Below are 24,972 nucleotides of genomic sequence, written 5' to 3'. Positions count from 1 at the left end.
TGTCCGGAAACAACACCAAAAGTTGTGTTTTTTTCAATAGGCAGCACTGACGAGAACATGAAGCTTCTCGAGCCTTACATGCGAGACCTCCTCGTGAACGGGAAAGAGTGCCGAGTGCTTCGCGATTCCGCAGCTACGATGGATGTAGTTCACCCGTCTTACGTAGAACCCCATATGTTCACGGGCGAGTGCGCATGGATCAAGCAAGCCGTGGAAGCTCATAGCGTGTGTCTGCCAGTAGCAAAGGTGCTTATTGAAGGACCTTTCGGAGCGCTTGAGACAGAGGCGGCAGTGTCATCTATGCTGCCACCCCAGTACCCGTACCTATTTTCAAACAGGTCCGATCACCTCCTGCGCGAGAAGGGGCTTTTGTTTGGTGAAGCTAGTGTTCAGGCCTTAACCAGATCGAAGGTTCGGGAGCTCGCTGCAAAGGCGGTAGTTGCGGGGCCGACGTTATCAAACAACGAAAAAGGGTCAGAGGCGCAGCAAGCTGATATTCAGAGCACGCCCGAACTGAATAAAATTGAGTCTGTAGCGTTGAAGGCGCCAGATACTGGAGAGGAAAATCCCGATTCGGGAAAGTTAGAAGAGCTATCTACTGATTTGCTCATCGCGCCTACGTCAGACGGACTTGATAGGTTGCTAAAAGTCAGCCGGTCGGCTTTGATAGCCGAGCAAAAAAAGGATGGCAGCCTGGAAAACGTGCGCTGCAATGTCAAAGAAGGTATCGCCAGGAAAACTGCGCGTTTTGTGGAAAGAGGTGGAGTCCTGTACCGGAAGTATCTAGACCGCCGAGGAGTGGAGTTCGATCAGCTGGTCGTGCCTCAATGCTATCGTCAGGATCTGTTGCGCTTGTCACACGGGGGTTCGTGGTCCGGACACCTAGGAGTTAAGAAAACTAAGGACCGTCTCTTGCAAGAGTACTATTGGCCAGGGTGTTTTCGGGACGCAGACCATTTCGTGAGGACATGTGACACTTGTCAGCGGGTGGGCAAACCAGGGGACAAATCAAGGGCGCCGTTGAAATTGGTACCTATCATAACGGAGCCTTTTAGACGGCTCGTTATTGATACAGTGGGACCTCTGCCGGTAACAGCCACGGGGTACAGACACATTTTGACTGTGATCTGCCCAGCGACAAAGTTCCCTGAAGCAGTGCCGCTTAAAGAACTCAGCTCAGTTGAGATAGTTAATGCACTTCTGTCCATATTTGCGCGAGTTGGTTTTCCTGCGGAAATCCAATCAGATCAGGGCACAGTGTTTACTAGCGCTTTGACGACAACTTTTCTCGAAAGGTGTGGGGTAAAGCTGTTACACAGCTCAGTGTACCACCCACAGTCGAATTCCGTTGAGAAGCTCCACTCCGTCATGAAGCGCGTGTTGAGAGCGTTGTGTTTTGAACATCGAACTGACTGGGAGCTGTGTCTGCCTGGGGTGATGTTTGCTTTAAGGACCGCGCCGCATGCGGCTACGGGGTTTTCGCCAGCTGAACTGGTGTACGCTTGTCCTTGTCTGTCTTCCTTGTGTCCGTGGTTTTATTTGCGCTAAGCTACCTCTTCAAATACGGTCGCTCGCTTCGATCTCCGCTTCGCAGGCTTAGAGAATCATGGGAAGGTAGGGGCGACGACCCAGTCGTGGTGGAGTACGTGCTTAAGCTCCTCGAACGCTTAAGAAGGGCACAGGAGTTGTCAGGTGAAGCAATGGCAAAGGCCCAGCAGAGGGCCAAGGTTTATTATGATCGGACAGCCAGGGCCCGTCGTTTTGAGGTTGGCGATGAGGTCATGATATTGCGCACATCGCTAAACAACAAACTAGACGTGCAGTGGGAGGGCCCAGCGCGAATTGTTCAGAAACTGTCGGACGTTAACTACGTGGTAAGTCTGCCAGGAAAGCGGAAAGCACAGCAAGTTTACCACTGTAATCTGCTCAAACCTTATAGACAAAGGGAAGCAGTGGTGTGCATGATGGTAAACGTTCCTGAAGAGCTTCCGGTCGAGCTTCCGGGACTAGGCTCAGTGACGAACAGGGAAGACAACGGTCAAGTCATTAGTGACCTTATCAGTAAAGCACCGCTGTCGCCTGAGCAGAAAACCGAACTACACCAGCTATTACAAGAGTTTCAAGGTCTGTTCTCTGAGAGGCCTGGTAGGACTTCGGTACTTACTCATGATATAGAACTTACCTCCCCAGAGCCAGTACGATCCAAGGCGTATCGGGTGTCACCCCGCCAGAGCGATATTATGGAGGCTGAGGTAAAGAAAATGCTACAGCTCGGTGTTATTGAGGCAGGTGAGAGTGATTATACCTCCCCTTTGATTTTAGTTGAGGTACCGGGCAAGGAACCTCGTCCTTGCGTCGACTACCGCAGGCTTAATTCCATCACTAAGGATCAAATTTATCCGATCCCTAACATCGAGGAGCGCCTTGAGAAAGTTAGTAGCGCTCAGTTTATTTCCACCCTAGATCTTGTCAGGGGTTATTGGCAGGTTCCACTTACAGAAGAGGCTAGTAGGTATGCGGCGTTCATTTCACCAATGGGAACATTCCGTCCTAAAGTGTTGAGTTTTGGTTTGAAGAACGCGCCATACTGTTTTTCAAGTCTCATGGATAAAGTGTTGCGGGGACAGCAAGAATTCGCTTTACCGTATCTAGACGACGTAGCGATATTCTCCGCATCCTGGTCTGAGCATATGACACACTTGCGGGCAGTGCTAACCCGCCTGCGCGAAGCGGGCTTGACAGTCAAGGCTCCTAAGTGCCAGTTAGCACAGGCCGAGGTTGTCTACCTCGGTCACGTGATTGGTCAGGGTCGTCGCCGCCCCTCTGAAATAAAAGTGGCCGCTGTGCGAGACTTTCCGCAACCGCGCACCAAGACCGATATTCGGTCGTTCTTGGGTGTCGCCGGCTACTATCAGAGGTACATCCCTAGGTACTCTGATATCGCGGCTCCCCTGACGGATGCTCTAAGAAAAACAGAGCCTCAAACAGTCGTCTGGGACGAGACAAAGGAAAGAGCTTTTAGCGCCCTAAAGAGTGCCCTAACAAGCCAGCCTGTGCTACGATCGCCAGACTATACAAAAGGGTTCATTGTTCAGTGCGATGCTAGTGAGCGAGGCATGGGCGTTGTACTGTGCCAACGGGAAAATGGAGAAGTAGAACACCCCGTCCTGTATGCTAGTCGTAAGCTGACCAGTCGTGAGCAGGCGTATAGCGCCACCGAGAAAGAGTGTGCGTGTCTCGTGTGGGCCGTTCAGAAATTGTCATGCTATCTAGCCGGCTCGAGGTTTATCATTGAGACGGATCACTGCCCTCTCCAATGGCTGCAGACCATCTCTCCCAAAAATGGCCGCCTCCTGCGCTGGAGCCTCGCTTTACAACAATATTCCTTTGAGGTGCGTTACAAAAAGGGGAGTCTCAACGGTAACGCCGATGGCTTAAGTCGAAGCCCCTAACGTAGGAATCAGCCTCAAAATTGTTTGTTACTGATGTTTTTCTTCCTGAGGCAGGATTTTTTTTTAACATATTGCTTTTGTTTAGTGTTTCAAAGTGATGATATGCTTTCTAGTGCAATTTTTCAATTTGTGGACGCGTTCTGAGTGATGCTAGACTACTGTAGGGAACTAGGCAGTGGTATAAAAAGGGGAAAGAGCCTGGCAGGGCTTAGTGAGGGTTGTGCCGTGCTTGCTGACTGAGCGGTTGAGTTTCAGCGTAGTTCTAACGCTTGCCGGGAACGAGAACAAAAATGTGAACTCTCCCGAAGTCACTTTGCAGTGTCCCGTGCGAACCTGAACGAGAGAACGAGGCCTTCTCTGTGCGCTGCGCTCAAGAAACGTCGAGGGACGCCCGACTTCGGTTATGAGCATCATCGAGCGACATCCCTCCGGACAGCGGATGCAGTCCCCTGTCCATCGGGATCTCCTTCCCCCGGCGGGGCGGTCTGTTGCGTTTCGCCTGCGACACGTGGTTTTGCCGGCGCGACTGCGGCGGGGCGGCAGACATTTTGGCCCGATCGTCGTCGCCGCAACACTCATCGCCAGGTGTTTCCAGGCGCGACTGCGGCGATGCGACCGCCTAGGGATCATCCTCGCATTCCAGTCATTGTGCCCGAAACAGGCGATGCCAAAGCAGGGATCTCATTCCAGTCATTGGGCCCGAAACAGGCGATGCCAAAGCAGGGATCTCGTTCCAGTCATTATGCCCGAAACAGGCGATGCCAAAGCAGGGACCATCCTCTCATTACAGTCATTGTGTCCGACCGGCAGCGCCACGACAGGGTGCTACGAGATCGTGCTCGACCAGGTGCGACGGCATCGCTACGACAGTGTGCGTCACCATTAGCCCATTGTACATTCACGTGCTCGTCTTTTGAGGGGTTCCTTCTTGCCCTCAACTGCGAGAGTATAAAAACAGCTGCCCCCGGACGCCAAAAGGGGGGCTCCGATTTCTTCTGTTGAGTGAAGTGCTCTCCCGTCTCTCTACTACGGTCAAACCTGACCGCCAACTCTTTGCGATGTTAAAATAAACAAGTTGTTTCGTTGTTACCAGTCGACTCTTGCTTTGCCGGGACCTTCGGATGCTTCCAGTTGTACCCCAGGCCGCCAGGCCAACGCTACCCTTGGGGCTTGCGACCCAGGTACAACCACGGGCGTCAGCGCCGAGTTCCCAACAGATCGTACCAGCAGTCCGATCCAAACAGCCGTGAGATCACAAGCAATCGTAAACCTGTCATGCATGTTTGTAGCGAGCGGTCTCGATTCCGGAGGGTTTGATGCTTCCTGGTTTATAGTCAGCTGCTTGCTCCTAAATTCACCTACTACGTGTCGCCATCGGTCAAAAGGATGTTCCGCATCCGCTGCCATAGTCATAAGCGGCTCCGGCTGACGCGTCTCAGGCTAGACCTAGTGCACATAGCATAAATACCCAAGGGTGTGGACATCGAAACAGCCGCCTTCGTAGCACAATTGGTAGTGCAGCACACACGTAATGCGGAGGTTGTGGGTTCGGCTCCCGCAGGCCGTAAGATGCTATATATATATATATATATATATATATATATATATATATATATATATATATATATATATATATATATATATAACGTGCACCCAATGCACGTTACACGAGCATACCGCACTCGTCAGAACGCGGCCGCCGCAACAGGGATCGACCCCGCGACCTCGAGCACAGCAACGTAACGCCATAGGCGCTGGGCTACCACGCCGGGTCATTTGACACCTTGCTCGCGCTGACGTCGCGCACATGGTGACCCCCCACAACCCCCGCCCCCCCACCCCAAAAAAAAAAGAAAGTAAAGAAAGCACCCGCTTGCGTGTCACGTGTGGCGCATGCCCTTTGGACGGTGCGTGTATACAGTCGTGCATGTCAAAAATATTTACAAGCAACAATGCAAGTAATGAGATTTAAAACTTGTTACGCACCCCTAACGGGAAAAAAAATAGTTCGTGGAGCGCATAATCGGAGAAAATGAGAAATTCCAGTACATCCAATGCACTCTCCCTCGAATTGAACGTGAAGAGCGTGTATACACCTCCTTGTGCCAATATGTCACTTACGTAAACCAGGATAGATGACGAAATCATGCGGAAATTTAAAACAAATTCATTATTTTCTTTTACAGATTTTACGCTTCAATACATTTGTCGGGAAGCGGGGCGTCTTAAGGCACTTTTGATTAAATATACGTTGCAATACTGCGCATAAAGCATTAGGCGAGTTAGGCAACAGAGCCCAACGATGGATGATCAAATATGTGCACTCATGTAGCCTGTTCTCTCCTTTTGTTCGCAACAATTTGATATCCGGCTAGTTTCTAAAGTGGGTGCAGGTTTTTTAAGTAAACAGAACATGAAAGTCTGCTTTTTGCTTCCGCACCTGTACAAAGAATTGTCTGAGTTCAGGCACATAGTCCATATGTGTAGACCGCAATGAATATGACAGAAATATGCAAAAACTTCGACCACTTTTCTAATCAGGCATCTTGAATATTCAAATGGTATGAGAAAGCTAAACAGTCGAAACAGATTATTTGGTGCCCGAAGGAGATATGGACGGCAGGCAGGCCTCGTTTATTGACCCCAGTCGGTGCTCATTGGCATCGAAACAGGGCAATCAGGAAAGCGACGACTCCAAACTGCGAGTTCATTGGAGGGGTCGCAGATTATGGATCACGTGGTCACCGGTCGACGATGGATGTTTCCGTTGCACGTTCCGCGTTAATGGGATGGCGACCGCGATCAAGAGGGCCATAATGTTCTAGTATATAAATGATTTACCCAGCAGAGGGTGCAAGACGGCAAACACAAACTCCATTCGAGTGGTCGACACTTTTCACATCACGCATTTTGTGTGGCAGTTTACATCGCAGCACGCAATAGCGTCATCTAAGAGTTCCGAAGTGCAGTGAGTGATCGTAATTGATTTCCAAACTACAGCAAATTATTTGTTCTCAGCGACCTGCTTTAAATTCCCTGCCCTGATTTGTCCGTTCACAAGCTGCATTATAATGATGCCGTCTGTAGAGAAGGAAGATTCAGGATTAGTGTTGATTGCTTGCTGGAGGTGCACCTATAGTCTGATAAAAGCTGCCGACAATTGCTCCACCCAAGCGCCAGTTATTAGATACAGCAGCGCCTGAAGCCCGCCACATTATACATGGTAACACAAGGGAATACTATAATGACGGTCGAAGTATTTCAACCGGCGTGAAACGGGCTGGGCACCATGCATTCCCCGTGCGTCCACGCGGCTCACCATTTACGCTGTCTTTACAGAACGACTGCAGCGGTTCGTTCTCTCTTTTCTTTTTTGACGCTGCAGGCAGATTCACGTACTGTGCCATCACCTCCTCCACTCCCTTCGTCGTTTCGCAATATAAGGCGACGATGACGACGATGACAATAACGGTGATGACGATGGCGACGAGTATTTACGGTTTTACCGTTTAAAAAAAAATATAGAGCTTAGGGTTCCGCTGTCTGTTTTATCACGTGCGGTATAGCGTCTGGCGGCAGCTGCCATATCTGGACCGTAAGATTGGCAGCGTAGCAAGCGCCGTACATAAACGAACCTTTATGCGAGTTCCACCGGGGCCCTCTCCTTCTTATTTTGCCGGTCAACACGCACGCCACATCGACAAAACGAGTGAATATCGCAACCGCCGCGCGCGCCCAGCTGGATTCAAGGACGCCTCTGCCACTCGGACCACCACGGCATGCGGCTTGTCCCGGCAAGGATGTCGTTCTTGCGTAATAAAAAATGAAGGAAGGAAATAAAGGAACGGGGCGACCGAGGCGCCTTGCCCACCACGTGTTTGTGCGTGCGTCTTCATAATGGCGGAGGACTGGAAAAGAAAGTAACGTGAACGGAATGAGCAATAGAGGAACGGCGAAGAGAGCCGAGCCGAGTGCCGATGTTAACGACGACAAGGAGGAAGACGAGTAATGAAACCGAAGACGCTGTACGGCAAAAAAGAAAGAAAAAAAAAAGCGGTTCCCGCTATACGTGGGCACGCGTGCGCGCGAAGCAATAGAGGGATGAGCGCAGCGCCGTTATAGGCACTTGTCCAACGAACGTGACGCCATGCGTCTCTAACGGAACGAGCTTTGCGCAGGCGGCAATTGTGGCGTCGTCGACGGAAAAACGGCACCGCCCGTGCTCGAGCATAAACGGGACGGAAATAAAGACGGCGCAGTTGTTTTATGACAGAGCTTTGTTTTGCGCTCCCTCTCTTTATCTCTCTCTCTCTCTCGTTAGTACTGGCAAGAGCTAGCTTATCGCGTATGCATGCAGGCGCCTATGCACGAAGGCAAAGTTCCACACTACGGCCAACGTTGTGTGAGAAAGCCACCTCCCGTTTCTGTCTTGCGAGGCCTATACGCCAGTCCTTGTCGCAGTGGCACGTAGGCAATGTGCCATCAGGCAATGACGAAGTTGTCCTCATTTTAATTTCCGGAATTTTCATTTGCCGGATGATCTATTACACGAATAACGTTTATTCATGTTCCTATCGTTCGGCGTCCCTCAACCTTCCAGCGCGCTCGTAGAAAAGGGGCGGGCGTCTCTTCAGCTATGGAACTACTTGCTTGAGCTGGCTTTTTGAGACAGTCTGTGATAGAGCGCTGAGCGAGTGAGAGAGAAACAGAAATGGGGTTGGAAAGGCAGGGAGGTTACCCGGAAGAGCTGAGAACTTTCATGAGTCTCCGACTAATTTCTTAAGTTATTCTCCTTGTCTTAATATTTTCCTCCCCTTCCCCGAGTACAGGGTAGCCAACCGGGCTTAATCCTGGTTTAGCATGTGAAACTACTGTCGTTACTACTTATAACGTAATAACTATGCCAATTTCACATGACATACCCCAGTGTGCATTGTTATGATTTGTGAATTATGACTTTTGATTTCTTTCCCTTTCTGATTCCATTTTTTGTGCCCAGAAAGAACAAAAAAGGAAATGCGAAAGGGAACTTTAAATTATCACTTTATTTCCTAAGCACACGCATAAATGGATAATGTCAAGTGACATGCTCCGTCTCTCGTAGCGGTTCTTCTGGTAATGAGTTTAACTTCTTGTATGGTTGTGGCCTTATGCACCGGTTATGTCTGCTCGCAGTGGTAAAGCTAGGACATCATTGCGCTATCTCCGACATACAGGATATAGACAACACCGCTAACCCGTCAATATGCAATATGCTCATTTAAGAACGTTTAGAGGTATTCCCGAATAAACGAATACATAAAAAATTTTTTGTTTGTTTATTTGTTTGTCATCTGTTGATGACTCATTATGGGAGATTGGCCAAAATTCAAATGGAATGAGAAGATCTCGATTTCAAGACTGTCGCTTCGTCGTTGTCATTACAAGATCTAAACAGGTTACTGGCGTCACCGCGAAATGCACCTTTCCATCAATGAAGCGTTCAAGCACAGGGTTCTACTCGATTTTACTTATCTTAAACGCTTTACAGCAGATATGCGTGGGCTTAGGAAATAAACTGATAATTTAAAGTTTTCTTTCTCATTTCCTTTTTTGTTCTATCTGGGCATAAAAATTGGAAACAGAAAGGAAAAAGAAATAAAGAGTCAGAATTCACAAATCGTAACAACGCACACTGGCGTATGTCATGTGAAATTGTCGTAGTTGTTACGTTATAAGTAGTAAGGACAGTAGTTTCACACGCTAAACGGGACATTGTCACTTCTCCTCTGCGGCACTGCGGGTCTGAATACGCTCTACGCAACGGCTCCCGTATGAACGTCACTCGCAGGTTCTTTTCACACCGCAATGCGCCATCGCCAATTATTCTCCCAGTATGACTCTTGAATCAGTCTAATTAATAAGTTTGTTAGCACCACATGCCACGAAAGTGCCCTCGCCGGTATCGTGCGTGCCGGCACGCTCGCAGCTAATTTGAACGACAAGAACGGGAACCGAGGAGCTCGACCTTTGTTAGCCACAACCATATGAAGTCAAAGACAACGAAGTCGAGGAAAGCACGGCGAAAATGGCTGCTTCTCTCTTTCTCTTCTAATGACATGCAGAAATAACGAGAAAAAGGGGAAACGGAAGTGGACTAGAAAGCGGTGGGAGCCAAGCCAACGCCTTCCGCGTTTATCGTGAAATGCCTCCTTCGTTATACGTGTACGTGGACGTACTAGACGTGCCCCAAGAAAGTTAGCCATCGCAGCTCACGGCGGCAGCGGTTTATGGAGACCATTTTAATAAGCTTAGGCGTCATGTAGTAGTTCGTGAACTTGGGAATTGTTTCTTTCCCGCGACCGATTTTGTTGTTCTTGTTGAATTGTTTCTTGACTCCCGCAATCCCCGCGATCCGCCATTCCAGAGACTTCAAAAGTGCGGCCTCCTGCCCGCCTCTTTCTCGTCGCGGCCGGAATGCGGACCGCGGCGTGTGAGCGCTCGGGATCGGAGGCAATCCCGTCGTTCGTGGGCCGCCACCTTTCAGCTCGAGCTCGGAGGCAGCGGCGACGTGGGCGTCCCGTCAACTCGACCGCAGCTCGTTAACACCGTTTGCTCCCGGTCTCTTAGCAAGGACGGGAACCCTCGGTGAATAAAGGTCCCGCAAAGGTTCGCGGTGCGGCCATCTTCGCAGACGAGCAAGCAGGAGCAAGTACATATTCGCACGAGCAAGCACGCAAACGCATACGTGGTAAAGAAGAAAAAAAAAAAGAAGAGGAGAAACGTTGCCCGAAGGCGCGTCGCGCGCGCTCGAAACGCGTGGGTTTGGACGGGTGACGGCCGACTCGGGAGAAAGTGCGCTCGCTCGCCGGCTGCTTCGCCGAGGCCGCACCCGGACGGTCCCCTCCACGCACAGCCACCGTGACCGCGTCAAACAACCGCGAAGGATCACTAATCTTTGACGGCACGGATGGCGAGGCGTGTGCGCACTGCCTAGGACATGTCCCTCTGTACTTTCTTTCATTCGTTTATTTTATTTATTTATTTTAATAATTTCTTTTCTGCTTTTCGCACTTCGCCCGCGACGGCACTGGTACGCAACATCCTCACTATTTTTTTTTTTTAGTGTTATTTACTGAATTTCTTTCCCCTGACCGCTCCCTTCGTGTATTGGCGGCTCTGGCCATACGCACTTTACACCACAGCTGAGCGGATGGTCTCAAACTTATCGGGGTCACAGTCGTGTTAGGTTACGTGACTCAGAAAACACTACTTCAACATGTGAGAATTGTCAGAACAAAACAGTGAACTTGGCGAGCAAGGAGGGCGCGAGAGGATGAGCGAGTGTGCGTATGCGCGAATTGTGAGCATCGAAGTGAGCACACAGAGCGAATTGAGCGAGCGACTGTGTTAATCCTGAACGCGCTCCTCAACGAGATATGAGAGAACGAGATAGCGACCAGCGACTTCCCCTGTGTTTTTTAAGGCAACGTCTTGCTTGGCGATCTACCGCTGCTTTTCCCTATCGGGTTCATATATAGCTTCTAGACTGTTTCGTGAGCCGATCTCGATAATAATAATAATAATAATAATAATAATAATAATAATAATAATAATGCGCTCCGGTGCGCTGCGCAGCGGTTCCCGAGTTAAAATGTCCGAACCTGCGCAGTCACGCCGTTCACCCAAAGGCACTGCAGCGAGTACGTGTGCACCCAGCGACTACTTATCCCAGGAATTTTCGAGGAACGCTACTGAAGCGCAGTGCCTCGAGGTCGGCGCTTTCCTACACTCGGAGAATAGATGATTGCCGGAGAACGGTGATATAGAGCAGACCAGTCAAGGCGAACAGAAAATGTGCGGCACGTGATTTACCCCGTTTGGCTGGCTTACAATTGTGGTCAGTGATATACACATGGGAATCAATCAATCAATCAATCAATCAGTCAGTCAGTCAGTCAATCAGTCAATCAATCATCAATCAATCATCAATCAAACAATCAATCAATCAATATGTCTGTCCGTCCGTCCGTCCGTCCGTCCGTCCGTCTGTCTGTGTCTCCACTGACCATTTATAGCAGCCTCGTGTGAATCACGCGTAATTAACATAGTTGGCTCTGATGCGCGACCTTGCATTTGTCGCACACGACCTGCATCTTCAGTTCAAGGTCGGTTGTGCTCTCGCAAGCTTATTATCGATTCCAAGCATGCTTGCTTTTCTCCTGGAAGAGTAAAATTGCTTCTGACTCGTCTTTGCAGACAAATGATCGCACTTTCCGACTTCGTGACGTGGCTTAAATGTCGAATTTAAACCGTCGTAATGACGCGGTTAGATTTAATGCAGGTGTCGTTAAACGTTCACATCCGATTCGCTTATTCTCGCGGCTCGTTCGACGTGTAATTTAGTTTCATGAGTGTTGCACTAAATTCGCGAACGTAATTACCGTGCATCCTTTACGGCCACTCCTTTACGCCACAGAGAAAGAATGCATAGGCGGGCATCCAGGAGCCTTTCTTTATGGCAGCGCAGAGTCCGTGTCGAATATACAAGGCCTGCGCGACCCATTGCGTCGCCCGCAGAGTTTGCTGCGGAAATATCACACACACACAAAAAAAAAAACCTTGCCTGCTGCTGACGTATGAAGGTCGACCCTCGCAGATATCTTTCTGCATTTAAATTTTATGTGCCCCCCCATCAAGACTGCGCGGCCGGTGCGAAACCCAGGCAACTGCAGGCGTTAAGCGTTCAGCGCAAGATGTTTACGACGCTCCTCGGAGCTGTGAACCCTACCGACAAAGGTCGGCGGAGTCGTATGCAGTCGAAAGAGGACGGCTCGATAAAATTCCTGAGAACACCGGCTGCCGCTTCCAAAGAGAGCCTTGAAGATTAGATAATGGGCGGCGGGCGCGCGATAGTATAAACTATCCTGAGAAAACTTTCGGCACGCCCCGCCTGCGCAAGTCGTTACACGAGCATCACTCGCCGCGCCGTGCATTGTCGCTCGGCAAACGACCGTTTCACGATTATAGACAGCGCGCCATCGGCGTCGCCGCGGGAACGACGCTCGTCGACCAACGCCGCCTCGGCAACGCTAAACGCCTAAAGAATGACGCGGCCGCTACGTGTCGTCGCTGCATTGTATATGCAATGCCGCGCGAAGCAAGCAATTGCAATTCGCCTAGTCCGTATATAGCCGCACGGTTTCCCGGTCACCGCGAAGGTCGCAGCGGCGCTCTTGCGATGGCATATCTCGTGAATAATAATAATAAAAAAAAAATCTTGCTCGGACTGCTTCACGGCAGCGCACGTGTGTTGCGCAGTGTTGAGCGAGCGAAAACGGTACGTCCGCGGTACAACGCGGCGACTGAAGATGTCGCACTGCAGCACAGGTTTAATCACCTTCAATAATGCGCGTCGTACAACAACAACAACAAAAACACCACCACCACCAACAACAACAACGACGACGACGACGACGACGACACTTTATTCGTATCCAGGAAAGGGGTGGTCAGGCATATTGGGGGCGAGGACTACCGTAGTCGCCATCCGTCGGAAGCGCTTCGCTTGCGTAGCATGAGGGATAATGCGGCGCGCCCCTGCGACAGGTGCGACCGTCGGCGCTCAATAGAAACACCAAGCGCGAGCCCTCCTGGACATTTCTGTAAGTACTCGCGAAACGAGGGAAGTTTTTCACTGTCAGAATAGTAATCTTGGACAAACAGAAAACACAGAATGGTTTACGGTTTAAAATTGCCGCGCGAGTGCCCGCTCGAGGCATTTTGCGTGCATTTGAGAGCTTCTTTCACGCTCGGAAAAAAAAAAGTGTTTTATGTAGCACGTATTGAGGAACAGAAAGCCGTATCGGGAGTTTTTTCACGTTCCTCCTCAATTTTCTCATTGACACTTTTCCTCTAAGTATAATATTTGAGAAGCTAGTTGAATAATTAATAAGGACTACTTATCTAATTAGGCAAAAGGAAAAAATATAATCGAAGTATTTCCAAGCGACGGCAAATAACATTGCCTTTGTTCTGTCTAGCTACGTGACATTCGCATATGTTTAAAGTTTGGCAACAGTTACGTGGGACACCCTGAACATATATATATATATATATATATATATATATATATAGAACAAACAGAGAGAGAGAGAGAGCAAATGATAAATGATAAGTAGGGAGGTTAACCGATTAACAGGACTGAGCCCGGTTGGCTGCCCTACAATGGGAAAAGGGAGAAGGGGACGCAAAGCTTAAAAGAAGAGAAAGTCCACTGGGGATATCATTCGGTCACTCAGTTCGGATCACAGACGCTGACTCAATCCGGTAGCTTTCAAATATCGCAGCAGCACTTTTGTGGCATTTTGTAGCTGCGATATGCGAGGCCACGGTCCCATCTTGTTCAAGGTGAATGGTTTTATATCTAACTGATTGAGAGCTGTGCAGATGTCATGTCTTTCATTTCTAAAAGATGGGTAGTAGCACAGTAGATGTTCTATAGTTCCCTCGACACCGCAGACATTGTACTAGGCGCTATCAGCCATTCCAATCAAAAACGTATATGCATTGGTGAATGCGACGCCCAAGCGTAAGCGGCACAGCATTGTTTCCTCATTATGCGGAAGCCCTGGTAACAGCCGCAGTTGCACAGATGGATCGAGGGAATGCAATCGATGTTGAGTGAATTAAGGTGTGTGCGACTTCTCCAATGTCATACGGTGCACTAGCTTGCTTAAGTGTTGGGCTGCGTCAGTCCGCGATAAAGGTTCAGAAACAAGAGTTGCTCCTTCGTGTGCTTTCTCAGCAGCTTCGTCAGCGAGGTCGTTGCCGGAGATACCGCAATGGCCAGGCAGCCACTGAAACACGACGTCGTGTCCTTTCGTGATTATGTGATGGTGCATTTCTCGTATCTCCGACACGAGTTGTTCACAGGACCCGCGACGAAGAGATGACAGAAGCTTTGAAAAATTTTGCCGACATGCCAGAAATAAGTTCCTTCTAGAGATATAACTTATCATGTTTTGACATTTCCTTGTTTGCGGAGATTGCTGCTACACGAGCAACAATGGTGTACGCTGCGTCACCGCCGGTCGTTGTCGTAGTAGCTGCCCGCTAACAATCACCGTTATGTCGTCGCCTCAACGATAAAATACCTACAAAAAATGAAAGAGTGCATTTCAGTGAGCGAAAGCACTTGGTACATTTTGCGAAAATTCGTTGATGATCCAACTAACTTCGCATCCAGCGAGACGTCGACAAACGCAACACACCGCTTCATCCATGCATCCAGCACGAGAAATAATATGGTGATAAGCCACTCCAGAAGTGAAGAAACGTTAAGCGAAGGCGGCAGTAAAGCGTCAAGCACAGCACATTCGAAGTACACGTGGATGCAGAAATCGTGTTCATACATTGCAAATTCCTCTCGCGACGTGGTGTCAAAAACATGGTACGTTAACTTAGACGCTAATGAATGGCTCGCATCACTGAGCCGTTCTGCCTGAAATTCAAAACACTAAAGCGGCACAATGGTGAAAATGTACAAGCAATGTTCCACTATAATTCATCTTCAGTGGGAAGGCTACCTTGTACACATATCCACATGTTACGTCCGTATGCGCCCATCAGGAGTAATCTCTGCTTGAAACCTATAACTCGATGTTGAACCCCGTATCAATCAGGAGTGCGCACAATGGGATTGACGCCACTTTGCTTCGTGCCGAATTCTGGACCCACGGGTGACGATAGCTAAAAGGTTGACGCAGGTGACACCGGTATTGACGCAAGCGGATAGAGATCTACGCAGGAGAGGACCCGATTTTATTTATATTATAATAAAAATCACCGCCCAAGCTCCCCGCCACATGGTTGCCCAGCGAAGCCGAAACATGCGGCCCCGGTGTTTGTCACTGGGTTAACCCTGGCGGTCATCATGCTAATCACAGTGTGCGGCATGTGAAATAAACGCTGTGATAAACCCAAGCCAAATGTTTGCGCAACCTCATTAAGAAACACAAAGACGTAACCAATAATTCTGAAAGACTTTAATGAACTGTCAGGGTTAACCCAGTTATAAACACCAGGACCGCACGTTTCAGCTTCGCTAGTTAATCGTGTGTCGAAATGCTTGGGCGGTGATTTGCTTTCTTTTTTGTTTTTTTCGCGCATGTACATGGGGTTACAGAGGAGTTTTCGGCGTACAAGCGACAGACGGACGGACGGATCGGTTAGCCACATGCAGCTTCGCTGTAATAGTAAAACGTGTATCGGTGCTTTTCGTGTTACGTGCGTTTCCCATCCTTGCCCTTCCGCGCGCCACAATTCCATATTCGCAAAAGTCTTCCGCGCTTCTGGCTGTAAACTGCAAATCGCTATGTTCGAACCTGTGTTATTTCTCGCCTTCTGCAATAATTTGCCGCTTCTCGACACACCGGTTTTACTCCCCACTACAAGCTCTTTACCTCGACAGGAGGCAGTCTGAAACTCTGAACCGGCTACGTGTTCCTTTATTTATTTATTTTTCTCGCCTTTTTCCATCGAGTAAAAACCGGAGCTCCAAGATCGTCGTCTTCTTTGGCGCCAAGGCGACGAGCGAAGCTCGCCGCGTCTATTGGAAGGCGCGAGGGCTCGGCTTCTCGACGACCAAGTGCCCGTCTCGTTCCATTCAACCAGGGCCTCGCTGTAACCCTTACAGACCGATGTAATCGAGTCTTCAGAGGATAGAAAAAGGAACAACTAAAGAGCCCGGCCGGCTGCTGGCATATACGACGGCGGCGGGCTTCTCAGTCGCTCTCAAGGTAACCCAGAAGGTCCGGCGAGGCGAACCGGTCGGCGAGCGATTCGAATCGAGGTCAGCCGATCCAGTCCGCTATGCGACGTCGCGACCTATGCGGCGGCGATTCGTGCGGGCGTGAAAGGGGGAGAGGGTGGCCGGGAGAGATCTTTGAAAGGAAGTAGAATATGGAGGAGAAGGAAAGTGGGGGGAGGAGGGAGAGAGAGAGGTATTCGCGCAAGTTGTAAGGACCGCGGGAAGCCAGCGTTGTAGTGAAGTGCGCAAGGCGCGTGGTATGCGCGGGAATAACTGGACACTGACGCGCCCATGTGGTGGCGGCGCCCAACCCATTCGCCTGTGCACTGTGCGTTACAGATAAAACTGCCGCTTGTCCGGTGTGTGTAATTCACGTATACCGGTCTCCATCCGGTTCGTCCGGGGCACGGCTCCCACGCGGAACCGTATACACATACTTCGCTCGCTCGCACGCTCCCTGCCCTCGATAGATCGACATGGTTATACAAGCTTCGGTTACGCGCTTGTCTTATTACACGCACGTCAGGTTCGTCCACGGTGGAAAACTTGGTAGAAGTCGATGAGGACCGCCATTAACATTCCGAGCAGTGGCAAAGGGAAAGTTTCCGCGTGGTAAATCTGCCTGGCAGCGATTACCATAAGCCGCCGAGAAAGAGAATTACTTCAGGACAGGAAGAAATGGGGACTGCATTTGCACGAATACAGGCTGGGCACTTTGTTCGTATGAAGGTATGATGAAGACAAAGATAAGTAAGGAGTGAAGGAGATAAGTGGAGCATAATTTAATGTAGTGCAATTTGACCTCTTGAGAGATTGGGGAGGGAAAGAGAGGGCAGCGGTAGTGTCGAAAAAGAAAAAAGGAAGAAAAGAAAGAAAAGAATGACGTGGCGCATCACGTTCACGCCAGTGGCGTCTGATAATTGGAATGGAAAGTCGGAGAGGTTCCCGTCCACATTCCGAGTGTTCTTTACATTGTATGCATATGTGCTAATATCTTCCACTCCTGTAGCGACCCTTCGACTGACAGTATTGATAAATTAAATAGTGTGAAACGAGAACGAAGGTGCACACAACAATAATTAAGGACTCATTACATCGTGCGTCATTAATGGAGATGAGAAAACTCACGTACTAAGTTATTTCCGCAGGTAAAAAATTTTGTTCCGTGTATAATGCTTCATTTGTCGCCCACCCACACTTTGTTTCTTACACTTATACCCACACTTTGTTATGGCAGTGCGATATCATGACATGCGAAAGCAAACGCTTTTAGTAAGTGTTTCTGTCCTCCAGCTGTTCACCTTCTCTGCATAAGCGGAATATATATATATATATATATATATATATATATATATAATGGAGCAACAACGACATGAGTTCGTAGATTCGCCGTAGGTACACTCAATAATGCGCGTGTCGTCTCTTAAATGTCCCGCTACCTCTCGACACTGCCACTGATTCATCAAGGAATGTCGCACGATCAAGGGCGCCAGGATGTGCGGACACCCACAGCGTTAAATTTCAGACTGTCTATATACGCTGTAAGACGGCGGCTCCAACTCGTCCAAGCCGCCGTCCTCCTCAGCTACCGAGTCACATTTGCGCGTCTCTCTTTCTGACGCTGGCTGCCTACTGAGATGACATGCTCGCCGTGCGCGGCCCTGTCTGGTCAGCGCTTCTGCAGCCGCCGTCGCTGATCGTGTCGTGACCCAGAGAAACACACACGTGTACGCGTGCAGCGCGGAGGTCTGTGCTCACGAAACTCTCGACGGGCGGTGCGTGAGGCAGCTGCCAAGCGCGGCTCGCCGCGGTCCGTAATTAGTGGCGCTAAAAAGAAGCCCGGTACCACGACACGACCGCCGCCACTATGGCCGACCACGAGACGTCTGCGCAGCGTGGTCGCACTGCGGGACCGTCGACGGTGCCGTTCCACTTCTCTCGTCCGCAGCCGAAACACGAAGCCCCGGCCGAAGGAGACCCGGCTACGCTGCTTCCTTTCGGAGATCTTTCTTTCTTTCCTTTCTTTCTTTTGTGCTCACGTGTTCCTCTCCTCGACAGAGCCTCCGGACCGCTTGTCCGCAGTGTCCCACTTCGCTCAAGCGGCGCGACACCGCCAGGAGGACCTGTCACAAAAGAACTCGCTGTCGTCGCCACCGTGCGAGTCGCGAGCGTGTTTCAAAGAACGCGCCGTGTTGTGGCGGCATAGCCGTAGCCAGTCCCGAGAGTGAAACTGGCGCGCTCATTGTTGTTTTGTGTCTCCCCAAGATAAAGCAGAGTCGTCGTCGTCGTCGTCGTCGTCTTTGAGGCACAACGCGGAACGAGCGAGAAAATGGCGCTATAAATGAGAGCGAAGGCTCTGTCGTCGAGTGCTCATCTAAACCCTTCCCTCCATTCCCCTCCCCTGGTGCTTTGCCTTGCCTGGGTTATTGCATTTGTCAGTATACGCTCTTGTATACGAAACAATCGGACAGTGACAGCCCCGTTATAGGAGCGGTGCCCGACACTGCCTACACAGTAGAGGAAGTGACAGGGAGCAAACTTTGTGCCTCGATAGCGCTCGAAGCCACGCCGCAAGGACAGGAGCGATAATCTCCCGTAAAGCATGCAAGCTGCAGGAAAGTCCCAGGGCTGGGAACAACGAGAACTGTTTGCACACGATCGTGTTAACATCATGTCTGATAAGAAAACATGAAGTGTTGTGACTTACTGTTGACAAATTCACGAGAGCGGAGAAGGGGTTAGAGACCTCCGTTTGTTTCTAAATCGAGTGAAGCATGTACGACCGCTCTTCCGCCATCCCGCAATGCGCTCAAAAATCGAGTAGATCGCTCGAGTCTGACTTGCGCTATGAGGGGTGCCAGAGCGTCATACACACGGAGCCAAGACGGTGTGTTGAAGTCCACTTAGCGTTTAATATGTGCACGTTTGTACGTGCAAAAGCGACGAGTGCCTTTTAAGGCTGAACTTTAGCTTACCTAAAACACCTCAACCATCACCACGCGGAAAATGGGGTTTGCGCGTATGTCACTGCAATATCCGACAAAAGCGCTTGCAAAAGTACCTCAACTCATAAAACGAGTTGAGATTACGGTGTTCTGACCTAACGTATTCAATTAAGCACAGATTCACAGTAATAAAGAAAGTGGCTGAATGAAACATATGCAGCTTATATCCTACTAAGCGCGGCAAAGCTAATGACGGCACGAACTGACTTACACGAGCGCTACACTACCCAAGAGAGGTTTTAGTAGTGCGTAATGCGAATATATGAAGACAACGATAACCGAAACCAAAAATTATACGCACGCATTCCAAAATGCACGAGAACTAGTGCAGGAAACAAATAGTACGATAAGAACGTGCTCACCCACATGTGATGAAAAACTGCTGCGCCGTCTCGCTACTAACGCTTACGTTGCTAAGTGTACAAGCGTATGCAAGTTTGCATATGCAAGTAAAATTTTTGCATGCCTTCCCTTCCCCTCCCCCTACACACCTCTCACGCGAACACCCTTTTGGGTGGACCTGTTCCCGAGTGCGACGCCCTGCAACTCAAGTCTCGAGAGTTTGATGGTAGATAGTTGCCCGCTTCAGGGGATAAGAGTTGCTTTCTCTACAAAGGCTGTACAGCCAAAATTGACAGAATCAGGTACGAGAACAATAGCCTCAGAAGTCTAACACTGAGAAAAGCCAGAAATGCACTTTCCTTGTTGTTTTTTCCGCGATACGTAAAGGCTTGCATACCTGTACGAACGATTGTAAAAGCGTTGTACACTTCCTGGTCTCTTTGTATTTCTTCATCACTTTGTTCTGCTCCACACTGCAAAAGGTAGGCAAAAGCGATTTAAACCTATTTAGTGTTCGCGCTTTCGATAATCGACGTTGTTCTCCCTGTTATTTTGGAATATTCCGCGGAGAAAAACTAAGTGTGGCTCAACTTTGCCCAGCGCCTATAGAGGGACCACGAAGTTGTCGTTGTTTCAAATCAAATCAAATCAAATCAGTTTATTTTCATCTCAAGGATGAGGGCAGGCTCGGGATAAAAGTGACATCAGTCACTTGAGGGGAACCCGAGCCTCCCTGATACATGGAATGCATTGAGGACAGACGAACAAAATTCGTTCATAGCAAGAAGGGGTTAATATTTACAGCTCGTAATACACATAGATTCATCATGAACTGAAAATATAGATATACAGATTCCTTTACGGTTAAATTATACAGTATAATACATGAAGACAAATTCCAATATACACTGAAAGTTTAGTTAGTGATAAACAATATTGCATTGATTTCATGATAAAAGGGCTTCCCTAATAACACGTATGCCACATTTTTCAATTATTATCTTTTCTTTAATTAATTTGTTTAATAAAACAGGAACAGTGAAGCGGAGCATTTGTCGGCCAAAGTGTGTTCTGCACAATGGAATGATCCAGTGTTGTTGGTGACGAGTAGGGTATGGGATAGTGTACGGTTCAAGTTGAAAAATATCCAAAAAAGCTTGATTGCTATTGAGCACGGATTTTTTATATCTTATTGCTAGGTAATACTCGTAAAGCTGATGAATTGGGATAATGTTAAACCGCTTAAATAATTCACCCGTATGTGCATAGTAGTCAACATTAGCAATGTGCCTAATCGCTTTTTTCTGTAGTTTGTATAGTCTATTAATGTTCGTTGCTGTTGTACTTCCCCATACCAAAAAACAATAACTGACATGCGATAAAAACAAGCTGTTATAAAGTGTTATCTTAACGGAAACTGGAAGCAAGGAACGCAGTCGTGCAAGTATGCCTACACATTTGGAAATATTAGTTATTAGTTTATTAATTTGTGGTTCCCATGACATTATACAATTAAAAAACACTCCTAAAGTTTTAACCGTCTCTACAATTTCAATCGTCGCGCTACCTAAGCGTAAGGCATCGCGTGGAGAAGTAAGCTGCATCCGCGAGTGAAAAATAACTGCTTTTGTTTTTGATGCGTTAATGACTAACGAATTTTGCTCACTCCATGCATACAGGTTCTCTAATGTAGTGTTGATAAGTGAAGTCAATGCACTCATATCATTACCGGTGAAGAAAATGCTAGTGTCATCGGCATAGATTATATATTTAGGTTTGTCATTAATTTTTACAATGTCGTTGATGTATAGGTTAAAAAGCAGCGGCCCTAAAATGCTACCTTGTGGCACCCCAGTGATTATCGGCTGAAGAGAAGAGCAGTAATTGTTAATTTTTACACATTGCGATCGGCACTTAAGATATGATTTCAAGAGTGAAAGTGGGACGCCACGAATACCATACATTTCTAGTTTTTCAATTAAAGTGTAGTGACAGAGACGATCAAAGGCCTTGGAAAAATCTATAAAGATTCCAATGCAGAGTTGCCTATCTTCAAAAGATTTTAGAATTATTTCTTTTTGGGCTAGTAAAGCAGTCTCAGTCGACCTGCCCTTCATGAAACCGTATTGCGATTTTGTTATTATGTGAAATTTGGTGCAAAAGTTTATAACTCTTTTAAAAATAATTTTTTCAAAGCCTTTTGAAAATATCGGTAATATGGAGATGGGTCGGTAGTTCCCAAGGTCATTTTTGTCTCCCTTTTTATGTAGCACAGTGACAACAGATGTTTGCATTTGTTTTGGAAAACAGCCTGTCGATAAAGACAGGTTATAAATGTGAGTGAGCACAGGAGCTATAATATGGATTACATGCTTGATCGGAGATATCTGAAAACCGTCTATGTCACGTGCGCTGGTGTTCTTTAGTGTAGAGAACGTTAACACTATTTCTTGATCGTCAGTTGGTGCGAAAAAGATGCTGTTCGTTTCTGTAGTCTGTGCACGAGTTACAGTAGGCTGTAATTGTTGCTTTGGCTGTCCAACGTTTATGAGAAAGTGGTTAAATTTTTCAGCAAGCTCTAGATCTTTAACAACGCGGCCATCTATTTCTATTTCCGTAATTCCTGGGCAAATAGGGGTCCTGTGAAGTAACGTATTAAGCTTCCTCCAGATGTTCGCGCTCCCATTGCATGATTCGGTCCTCTTCTAACGGCGCTTCGTCTTCCTTGTGCGCAGCCGCAGGAACAGCCAGGACAACAAAGGATGGGACGTGTTCGTGGTAACCCCGAACGCCGAGGAGGACGAGACCGTCAACTCCAAATGGGTGGACATCACGCTCAAGGTGCTCAAGGTGGTCACCTACTTCATCACCTTTGGCCTGGTGCTGTCCTCGGCCGCGGTCTCTAAGGGCACGTTGCTCTTCATCGTCTCCCACATCGCTAAGAGGACCGTGCCCGTCTGCAGAAGCGGCCTCGGTGAGCAACCCCGACGGCGTTGAACACGCAAACACAGCTCCCGACTCGAGACATTATGTAACGGCTAATGTCTTCATGATCACTGCAAAAATTTGCTCTATACAGAACAAGGGCTAAGGCGCGAGCAGTATCACGAGAGGGTCGGATATATCATGTCGTATATATCATATATCATGTTGGAGCCACGTTTGAGAGATAACAGGCAGCATTAACCTGACCGTCTAACCACTGACGGCTCCGCTTGCAGATCCTAGAAATAAACCTCTCGATGCTACCTTGATGAGCCCTTCGGTGAGTCCCTTGATGCTACCCTGGATCTACCGTTGTCGTATAATTAGTGTGAGCGCTTCATGTGCATTTCACCTTCCTCATCTGTACATACTCGTCATCACCACTTGGGGCCGTAATATTGGGTGACTCGCTCGCTGAAATAAAAGGAAGACCGGGGCCTAACCGTTGTCTCACAAGCGGTGGAGGAGCTGGGTATGTAGAGACGAGGAAGATGAAATGCACATGCGGCGCTCACAGTAGGGAGGGGGTCAAATGGGGGGGGGGGGCAGGGGGGAGTCAAGGGCATCGTCGATTCCCGGCACCGGGTATACACGCCTTCGCGCATGATCTCATTCAGTGCTCTACAAACGACGCAAAATTGTACAGAACCGTCCATCTTCTGGACTATCACAAAGACGACGACCAAGAGCTTGATGACAGCCAGATAATGTCGCGATTGAGCGTGTCGTTGACGTTTTACTCGATGATCTTCCGCTCCGCGGACGACGCGCGATCTGGGCGGCGGCGTACAATGAAGCTGCCGTCGGTTTCAATGCGATGCACTGCGACGGAAATGCAACCGAGAAGCTTTGAGTGGACGTCAAATAAACATGTGTGTTTCTGAAGCAGCACGAAAACGTCTTCTTTCTGCGCAACAGTGAGATCCTCGTCTACTGTGGCTGCTGAAGCTACCGTATCAGGAGGTGACGGCAAAGGCCTCGTTTCTATGTGAAGGGGAACAAGTGTAACAAGTTCGGCGTCCGTAAAACAACTAACAGCGGTGCCTTGGGGCATCGCGATCGGTGAAAGAGTTGGATTAAATGCCGTGACTAGCGCACTTCTGTCGTGAAACCTATCCTGTGAACCACCGTTTCACTCCCGTTGAAGTTCCATCTGACCATTGTTGCCGTGGTTCCGAGATTGTTCACGCTTCGCGTCCCAAAATGTTGCTCGGCGTTTCTTGCCAGCCTAATTTGCGGCCGGGCTGCCCGCTTCAGCGCGCGGGGGAAATTAGTGTGAGCGCTGCGTGTGTCTTTCGTCTTCCTCATGTCTGCATGACCACCACTTGGGGCCGTAATAATGTCTGGCTCACTCACTGAAATAAAAGGAAGACCTGCGGCCTAACCGTTGTCTCACAGTATTACCATTTCCGTATTGTCGGAACACCGAAAAGGCAACAGCGAGAATCGGCGCTTTGGGTGGCATCTTAAGAGTCTGAGCTGAAACAAAGCTCACAAAACTATAATTATTGCAATGACGGACTATCTGGTACTTAGCTGTTGTGGCAAAGGCGTCGGCAGCGATATAAAAAGTAATATGTAGTTTCTCTTTCCTTTGACGAGAGGAGTCGTGCAACAAAAAAACGTTTCCACAGCGCTGCAGTTGAACAAATTGGACATACGATCTCGCCACCGGCGCTGTTTCTGCCGCCCAATCGGCGCTCCCATATTTCGTAAACAGCAACACGTGTATGGGCAGGCTGAAACTCGACATGGTTATTTTACTCTCATAACTTCGGCGCGGTACCGAAATAAAAAAACCCTGGGTTACCAAAGCAAATATTACGCTAGTAAACGCTAATAATAAATTAGCTCAATATGTGGAAAAGGGGAGTGAGAAGAAAAGTTGATGTGAAGTCATGCTTATCCTAAAAGAAATCGTAGCATAATGCTACGCGAGAACGTTTTTCAACAATATTCTTTTACATGGGCAGCAAATAATATCAAGAAAGAACAGAACTCAATCATTTACTACGGTACTGGACGTTTAATGGGCGATCTTGGATTACAATAGAGAAATATTCAAAACAAGCTGCGGTACAAAAATACCTTCAATATTAAGGGAAGCTGCAGTTGCAATATATGTAAAGGAGACAATGCTGCTGAAGATTGTCTAATACGTGCAGATATAGCTCACCCATTCCATTTTTGTTACAGCCGTTGACCGCGACAAAGATCATGAAGCAACAATATCGGACATCGAAAAGATTGCCTGGCTGTGGGTGCTCTTCTTTATACTCATAATCCCGGAGCTGTTCACACTCTTCCGAAGCAGCAGGATATGCGTCTTCAAATCCTACCGGCGGCCGGACAAAAGCACATTTTTCACAGTAAGTAGCACGCGTGTCTGTCTTGGAAA

The 24,972-nt window shown here is 48.5% G+C and overlaps 1 protein-coding gene across 2 annotated transcripts in view; it reads left to right on the top strand.

Annotated features, from left to right (window-relative positions):
• Positions 1-24,972, top strand: part of kkv (hyaluronan synthase-like protein kkv) — a 103,759-nt gene that overhangs the window by 61,055 nt on the left and 17,732 nt on the right. For both annotated transcript variants that reach the window (XM_075680785.1, XM_075680786.1), the window contains exons 3-4: positions 22,325-22,563; positions 24,771-24,943. In XM_075680785.1, coding sequence (XP_075536900.1) covers positions 22,325-22,563; positions 24,771-24,943 — 412 coding nt within the window. The remainder of the gene's footprint in view (positions 1-22,324; positions 22,564-24,770; positions 24,944-24,972) is intronic.

This window comes from Dermacentor variabilis, chromosome 2 (genome assembly GCF_050947875.1).
Source record: "Dermacentor variabilis isolate Ectoservices chromosome 2, ASM5094787v1, whole genome shotgun sequence".
NCBI lineage: Eukaryota > Metazoa > Arthropoda > Arachnida > Ixodida > Ixodidae > Dermacentor > Dermacentor variabilis.
This window is presented reverse-complemented; position numbering and strand designations above follow the sequence as displayed.